General features: G+C 36.3%; 1 protein-coding gene across 1 annotated transcript in view; it reads right to left on the bottom strand.

Moving 5' to 3' along the window:
- The window catches only part of LOC149788024 (alpha-L-fucosidase-like), a 29,345-nt gene extending 21,431 nt beyond the window's left edge, over positions 1-7,914 (bottom strand). The window contains exons 1-2 of the mRNA XM_089974296.1: positions 7,523-7,914; positions 2,162-2,268 (exon numbers count right to left, since the gene is read on the bottom strand). Coding sequence (XP_089830422.1) covers positions 2,162-2,268; positions 7,523-7,869 — 454 coding nt within the window. The 5' untranslated portion in view covers positions 7,870-7,914. The remainder of the gene's footprint in view (positions 1-2,161; positions 2,269-7,522) is intronic.
- Between the last annotated feature and the right edge of the window lie 1,295 nt (positions 7,915-9,209).

Below are 9,209 nucleotides of genomic sequence, written 5' to 3' on the forward strand. Positions count from 1 at the left end.
TGCTTTCTCTCATCATCAGTAAATCATAGAAGAATCATTTTGTTCCCTCTCATTTCATCATTAACTGTAATGTATCGTATCATGTATTAATTTTCTGTCACAACTATTTTCTCTCTCTCTCACACACACACATATCACCATCATCATCAATGGTTAATCAGTGGTATAAAGCATCAGCTTTTCTCCTTTGCAACTGTTTTTTTCTCTCTCTATCATTATCATCATAATAAATAGTACATCTCTTATACAAGTAAAAAATTTTCTTCTTCACTATTATTTTCTGTTATGAAAAAACCTCAGTACAAACAACAGATGATCTTCCCAGGTGGCAACTTCTAGAAAGTCGATCAAACATTTTTAAATCTACTGGGTCCAGCATCCGTCTACGCTTAATATTTGAAGTGTGATGATGTCATCAACCGTTATTTCTACTATTCGAATTTTAACTACATAATTATTTCTATTCTGGAAATTTGTATTAAATTATCATATGATACAATCTGAAATAAACAAGCAAGTTAAACATTTTATCTCGTGAAATTACTTTCATGATGTTATTCAGCCTGTGGTAGAACGGGCTACTTCCACCTGATGGAGTCGTGTAGAAAGGATTTATAACCATAACCAATGGTGAAAATAAGGGTTAATTCGCCACATTGGATTCATGCGATGGTCTTCTGAAAGTTGTGTTGGTACATTACTGTCTTCTGAATGTAGTTTTTCAGTCTTCTTGTGATTATGAAGTGATAAAAGATGCATGAGAAAAGTTGAATTGAGCAGAGAGTTGGGTTAACTTATAGTACAAATAAAGTGATTTCGTGTTGTCAGAGATTTCATTGTACTTTATTGATAAAACGTCAGACTCCTGTGCATCAATACAATAGCAAGGTAGACTAGTCACTACCGATACATTAAATTTAGTACTCATAATGACTATAATGTTTCTCTTAAGTTGTTTCAACGTTTATTTCCTAGTTATATCAGATAAAAGTTCTCAGAGAAGGATTTAACTGATGACACTGTCACAGTGTCGTCATCAACACTGCCGTCTGCTATCCATTGGAAATTTAGTATTCTGATCAGGATTATCAAATTTCCTACTCAATTACATGTATCATTTTGAAATCACAAATTTCCATCCATTCTGTAGTGGTTGCGTCATTTAGATGTCAAAATAATACATCTGACACAATGACATACTTTCTTGCTACAAAATGACAAAGATTGTCGCATTCAACCCACACGACACACTATTAACATCTGGTTCCAGACTGTGCCTCTAACATATTTACCATCTAGACTGTAAAACAAACCCGGATCTGGATCCAAACCTTGATTAGATGCACAAAATCATTCAGTATGTCATATGAACAAATTTTGAGAACTATTAACTTATTTTTCTCTGCAAGATTAGTTTGGAAATTGGGATTATCTAAGTCAGAGATTATGTGACTTAGGACCAACTGAACATTTATGCTGATTTTCACATGCAATGTACCACTGAAACTATTGTTGTCATTTCAACATGCTTTATCAAACATCTGTTCTGCATATATGCAAATATTATATTTCACTATTTTGAGCACTAAATTTTGTGAGAAAACACATACATGTACAAGCCTGGAAGTCATAAAATAAACTGTGTTGACTATTTATATTTGACTGTTTTGTTTTCTGCCTTTATCATCTAAATAAGAACTTTTATGGTGAACACACCTTTTCTTGACACTACAAAACATAGGAGAGATCTAGTAACTGAAAAAGGCATGCGCTGTCCATCTATTCCATTTTATTTGACCTTGACACATTACAATATGACTTGGACCCAAGTACAAAGTGAATACCATAGATACAAGACAAATCCAAATGCAAACATAGACCCTGATCTGCTGTTGCATAATGCACTGGCAGATCAGGGTCTGTGTTGTATGTTCTACTGATTACTCCCAGCAAACTGCATAGAGCCAGATCTGCCAACACACTATGCAATTGCAGATCTGTGTCTAAAGTTTTCAGGTGGACTATATTCATAAATAAGCATATATGGTACATGATTCCTTGTACGAGACAAAAATTGATATTTTAAACTTTTTTCCTGGTTCAAATTTTATTAATCTAAATCACAATTCTGAACATAAAATGCCAGTGGATTGTGTCTTACCAACAATGTCCCTTTTTGGTCCTACATCCATTGAGTTCCAGTTGAAGGAGTATTTTGATGGCCAATTGGTATAGCCCTCATGATGCTTGCTGACAAACACAATGTATCTGTAAGAAAAAAGCACTTTACTCAAAATGTTTCTGTGTGATTTGGATTTTTAACGTAGCTCTAATAATTTTTCAGTTATATCACTACAATGTCTGCAGTGTGGCAGTTTATAGTGATGTCTAGCGGTGGGGCATCATGCCACAGACATGTAGCATGATGTCACTCACATTCACATTATCCTGATACCAGGCCAACCAGTCCTAACAATAACCTCTTAATGCTGAGCGCCATGCAAGGCAGCTGTTAGTACCATTTTTATAACTCTTTTATATGATTATAGGCCAGGGATCGAACCCACGACCTCCCGCATCCGAGGCAGATGCTCTAACCACTAGGCCACCGGAGTGGTACTCAAACTGATTTGGCACTTAATAATCTAGTTGTATTGCTGTGACAAAAAACACCAAACCATCAACATGATTCAGTCATGCATAAAAAAACCCATATAAACCATCATTTATTTTGTGTGCCTAACACCAGGATTTAAATGTTTGACATGTCTAACACTACAGGATTTTGAAGTCTGATGTGTCTAACATGACAGGGTTTAGAAGTGTGATGCATCTGACACAAATGGGTTCATGTTATGTGCTATTTTTTACCTCTTGAGTTCTATGTCTTATTCTTGGTGCAATAATTTTGTAAAGACTAGTGGTCAAATCTGTTACTATATGAGTGCAACAAATTTAACAAAACATATGGTAGCCCAGCAGGCTATGAAGTCAAGAACAACTTGGTAGCCCAGCTTAAATGGAGTAGCCAAGAGAAGGCATTTGAATATGAAACCGTAAGCTTCAAGGCTATCCTTTATTAAGATTATGAGTTATTAAGAATTGTTCTCTTTTTATGAAATAACTGTTACAGCAATGTTGTCAACAGATGCAACACAAGTTAAACTATCAAGCAGTCTCCCCTTGGGCTATCTGAATTTATGTTTCAAACATACTTAACTGCCTCTATTATAGCAAAAGGGGGCTATTAAACTCTGCCCCAACTCCTGATACTGCTGAGTCAGCATTCTGCTATAGCCAACACTAAAATAGTGTGAAGATCAGTGTCTGATATACTATCTGAGGGCATCCAGATAACTGAAATCCATTCAATAGGTATTCACACTGTAAGCCATATACACTCACTTATAAGAGGAATCTAACTGCAAACTGCACATACCCAGATCTGCCGATGCATAACGCGCTGGCAGATTTGGGTCTGTGCAATTTTTAAGGAGTAATCATTAGAGCAAATTGCAGAGACCCAGATCTGCAAGCACATTATGCTACAGGATGTTTGTTGTTTGACTTGACTTATAGGCAATTATATACGGTACATGTCCATCAAACACAGTAGTGGCCTAACAATTTGTATATGCCATGGGAATAACTGTCTTTACCAGTGTTGTGATATTATGACTGGATCATGCATTGTTTATTCAAAGTAAATTGCTACTGGCTGAGGCCAAGTGTTCTGTACACAAGATTTATAAATCTCAGTTCTGTCTATTTGTTCTTCTGCTAAATGATATTGTCTAACAGGCTCCTATAGCTAAGTTAAAATATAAAACAATCAAGTAGAATTTATAAGGAAACAAAAAATCAAATTCTAGTTTCCATTATTATTGTATGCAAGACAATGTATAATTTTGCTTTGAGACTTCCTCATTCTTCTTCTGTATTTCTGCTGGAATTGGTTCATTTAATTTTGAACAAAGTTTCAATCTGCCTTACTGTAAAGGCTGATCTGTCTTAGGTTTTTCGTCATGGTTTCCATATGTCTTATTGCAAGGTTCATCTATCGAGAGTTTTGGTTATGCTTTCCTGGACTGATTTTCATTTCATAATGGACAAAATCATGGTCACTGTTACCTAAAAATGGGTGAGACTTTTTACAATGTTCTACTGACTTAGAAAAAATCAAAAGTATTTTTCTCCCTTGTGGGTTCTTTTATCACCTGCTATAAACTTAAGTCATTACTGAGTTCAATGAACTTTCAAAGTCTAATTTATTTATGTTTGATTTTGCAGCTTTCTGTGATCCCTGCCTTTTCTCAGTCAATATGGGGCAGATTATGTCTCCAAGGAGTCAAATATGAAGGAACCTCTGAAAGAGATTCAGGATTACCTGCCAAACTCATGGGGTCATTATCCTTACTTTAAAGAATAATCTGAGGAGCATTGGGTTTTAAACTTGGTATAACCATTTTTGGCCTGATTCTAAATCAGTAGCAAGGTCGGACAAAGGTTGGCAGGAAAGTCAGACCATTGTGGGAGTTTGAATTTCTAAGAAACTGCCACTTTTAATTGTATTATCTTCTGGGGACAACTAAATCCATAATATAAATGGCAACTAGCATTTTTAGCCTAAGCACATTTTCTTGGTAATCTGGTAAATTACTGTGATTGCCACTAAATTTAATTTTATTGCCACATGTATAATTAAATTATTAACTTCATTTATCAATAAATGACATAAAAAATTAAAGACATAATCGACATCTGAATTTTTATATTTAGGTCACTCTGGCTGTCGACAAATAATGATTTGTCCTGTATATTTTGTAAAGTGTTCTTGTCAAATCTTTGTATCATGCACAAAGTAGGTATTACTCATGACTCCAAAATTACTGCTAATTTTAAATGTTTACAAAATCCTTTGCTCATACAAAACCCTTGGTAAAAAATGTCATTACTGTAATGATTTTTATTTAGCCATGATTCAGTTATATCCATAACATATGGTTTGCTTTGCTGTGGGATACTTCAATACAGTTGTTCTTATCCAAAACTGGGTGACAACTGACAGTAAAAATCTTGAACCTTTTCCTTTACATTGTTTAAGTGTGCATCGTAAGCTTAATATATATGGTAGATGCCAATCTCTGCAATTCCAGAATTAAGGCTGAGGGGCATACAGATGAGGCATAGGCCAGGGAATGGACAGAAAGACTGGCATTTTGTTTGATGAGGAGAGCTCTGTTAACGCTATAGCACTGCCATAAACTGTTAAATGCGCAATTATGGTTGGGAAATGTTCGTTTGATCTCTCTATCTCACCAGTCAATGGTTTTTCCAGCAGGAGTGCAATTTACTGGACCAACAATGCATACAATAAATTGTCTATTTCCAGCCAGACTCAAGGTAACTCGGGTGATCCAGATATACAGGAAACAATCCATCCTTATATCATCCTGTCAGAGTTCTACCAACTATATGAATCTATCTATATCTTGCACCTATACCATTCTACTTTCAGATGCCAAACTTAACCAGAAGACTTATGCTTATCCCTAGACATCTGATAGATTTAAGAAATGTTTATCTCACGAACTCCTCCTCCAGAGACTGGCAGCATATAGACTTTCAGATTCGGTAGTAAACACTATGGCTGATTACCTCTCAAACAGAACACTGTATCAAAATATGAAACTTCCTATATAATGGGTAAATATCTAGAAAGAGGTACTCCTGGGATCCATTCTTCTTAATATATTTTTATATCTTTTTCATAAATGATTCTAATCTATACAACTATGCCAATGACAACACACTTGCTTACTCTCACCATGGCTTTAATATTATGAAATCTGCTCTGGAAACAGGGTACACAGTTTTGATTCAGTGGTTTAGACAATGAAATGAAAAGCTATTGCACTTGGGAAAATAGCTAACAAACAGCTTAAGCCTTTTTCCTCCAGCAAGACATATTTTATGAAGACTCAGCAAAAGTACCAAAAGTCAACTGGACTTTACACTAAACAATAATCAACAAATCACTGATATCCATATTTAAAAAAAGCATCTAAATAATTAAATGTGCTCAAATTGAAAAAGAACCTCACAAATGGAAGACAACTGGCTGTGTACTATTCTTTCATCATGGCAAACTTACACTACTGTCCCCAAACCTGGCATTTGAACAGTCTCACAAATAGGAACAAACTTGAAAAATGCCATGAAAGAGCTCTGAGATTTGTCTTTAACGATTTCAATAAAATTTTGTCTAAGCTCTTGGATTTGCTAATGTTCTGAGCTCTCTGTCTAAAGGATGACCATGGCACCTGAAGTTTAAATATGGACTGTCCAACTTACTTAAATAGGTAATTAAATGGAAAAAACTTCCTCTTTTAGATACATAAACACAGTGGAGATTCCAAACCAGTCTATACATTCTGCATAGTCTTGCCCATCTCCTTGTTATATTACATTTAAAATTTTGTATAATGGAAAAATGGTATCTAAGTGTGCAATGGTCTGCCATTATGCATGCATCCTTTAACACAGCATGTACTTGTTGAGTAGAATCTATTTAATTGATTCTATGCATTGCGTTTTTACCATAAATACTCGCTTTTAAGACAAGTAAAACTGTAAACAAATATCTGAACTGCTACAGCATAATGTGCCTGCAGATCAGGGCCTACGTTGTTCTACTGATTACTCCTAACACACTGTACAGACCCAGCTCTACGAGTGCATTATGTAATGGCAGATCTGGGTCTGTGCAGTTTGCAGTTGGACTCATAAGCAAATATATACAGCAAATAGAAATTATACACTGGGAAGGATGGTATATCTTGTGTGTGTATTACACCACCATTACACATTTTAACACTGCATGAAATTTTGTTGCAGAATTTACTCATAAACATTATTTTTTCTGCATTGTATTGTTAAAAATAGAAATCATAAATTGGGATGTGTGGATTTTTCATCATCGAAATGTAATTTTTATAACTATTTTTTTAAAATATGGATGTTCCAGTTCCATTGTTTTATGTATGTCTGTATGTATATCCAATTGCTTAAGTTAACTGTTATAAGCAGCAAAGGCAAAAACAAGTTACAACTTCCTCAGTTTTTATCATAGGGGCTTGTATTATTTTACATATTGGTACCATATGATTTATGGCCAAGCTATTTGCCCTCTGTCATACACGGTAACTTGAAAAGACTATCTTCACGGTCGCCATGTTCCTCATCTGGAAGAATACTCGTCTTAGCCATATATATTCTGCAGCGTTTTGTGTACATTCGTACAGTAAATCTGAGTAAAAGAATACTTTCTTAATTCAAGATTTTTTTAAAAAAAAGCATGCACTAAATCGGCCACCAAACTAGTAGCGGTAGTGCTGGCTATGTGCTATGTTTGACTGAGTAGTCCTTCCAAAGGGACACGGCGGTCGAGCGAATACACTTCGATGATTGATCGGTAACTTAGGAGCGATACGAGACCCTGTGGGTTTTATTTTTGTATTACCTGGCACCAGAGGAATTAAACATGTTTGCCCATTCATCAGAATTGTAGAACTCGGCCGTGAACATAGGTGCAAAATCAGCATATGTGAAGTCAGGTCGATAATTGTCTTGCATAAACTGTTGCACACCTGGTAATTTCGCTCCCTGCCAGTCCCACCAAAACCATTCTGACGAAAAACTGGGCACTGAAAACACCCCCCAGTGGATAAAGATGCCTAATTTTGATTCGTCATACCAAGCCGGTAAGGGCCTTTTATCAAGGGAATCCCAGTCTGGAGTATACTGTGCCCAGGTATCGCGGACAAAAATTCCCAGAAGGAAGAAAAGTTTCAACGCTAGCGAAGCCATTGCCGGGTACTTGGTTGCCCACTCATGTGACTACTCTGTGTCACATGACTTATATTCGGAACTTTGTAGTTTTACATTGAACAGGGTTGTGTAACTGATTTTGAATAAGTGCGTCAGAAGTTACGTCCCTTCCCAAATGATATAAAGCAATAGACCTATTTCAATCCAGTGTGATCACTAAGATTTTGAGGAAATTATTTATTTTCAGTTTTAAGTTAAAGTAACATACTCAGATGATGGATTTGTGCTAATACGATTAATATTTATAGGAGTAGTATAGTGGGGCTGTTTAGGGACAATGGAAATTCCGGTCAAAAAGGTCGTGGACACATTAGGGACAAGGTTTTTCAGACCCCACTGAGCACGATTAGGGACAATGGGAATTTAACATGGAGAATACTGGAGCTGTTTAGGGACAAGGGAAAGTGATGTTATTGCATAGGGACAATAGGAATGAAACAGGTAAGGTGACGTCACGGTACTGAAGATTGGTAACAATGTAGCAAGAGGCTGGCCTCAATCAGACCAACGAACGGGGAGAAAAAACCTAAAACACTTAGCGGGACATAAACATATATAACCCATACAAAATACAACACACAGACACAGATGGATGAACAATAATCTATCGCACAAACAATTATACAACTGACTAAAAAATAATTTAGGCAAAAAAGCAATTCTTTTCGATGCATTTGAGTGGTCCTGAAAAGGGCCTTGGTGTTTTGTTAACATCATTCCGTTAACAGAGGGCATCGCACTGGTCTTCTCCTCAAACTTCTTCTGTCTTCTGGACCGTAGATGAGAACTCCCTTCGAACAGCCTTGTTTCTCCACATAAATTCTTCTTTTCCAAATGCTCGTATCGGTGATCCTGATAATTGTCCATGATGATCTGACATACATGGGTAAGTCCGTACGGAACAGCATTGACGATACGAGAGTAGATGATTCTACGTTTGTCCAAATCTTGTGAAGAGAACAGGTGAAGGGAATGCAGTGAACTGTGGTTATTTTGAGTGGAAAGCGGATCGAAACGGACTGAGTTTATTCACCAATACTTAAACGCGTTACATAATTCATTCACAGTGTGGAGTCTGTCTTCCAATCCGAAGAGAGCTGACTGTGACGTCACATTCCCTCTATAGATGCGGTAGCATCTTTGCGTTTCCTCTTAAAATGGGATCCTAATGACCCCAAAGTCCTCCCTAAGAAAAAAAGTCACTACTACTAAAAGCCAAACGAACCCCAAAGAAGAACAAGAACAAAGGTGTCATGATCAGAAAAAGAAAAGCCGACAGAAAAAGAAAAGTCCACAGGAAAGACCCAAGAAAACAGCTA

The sequence above is a fragment of the Sinohyriopsis cumingii genome, chromosome 11 (assembly GCF_028554795.1).
Source record: "Sinohyriopsis cumingii isolate HCF-2022 chromosome 11, ASM2855479v2, whole genome shotgun sequence".
NCBI lineage: Eukaryota > Metazoa > Mollusca > Bivalvia > Unionida > Unionidae > Sinohyriopsis > Sinohyriopsis cumingii.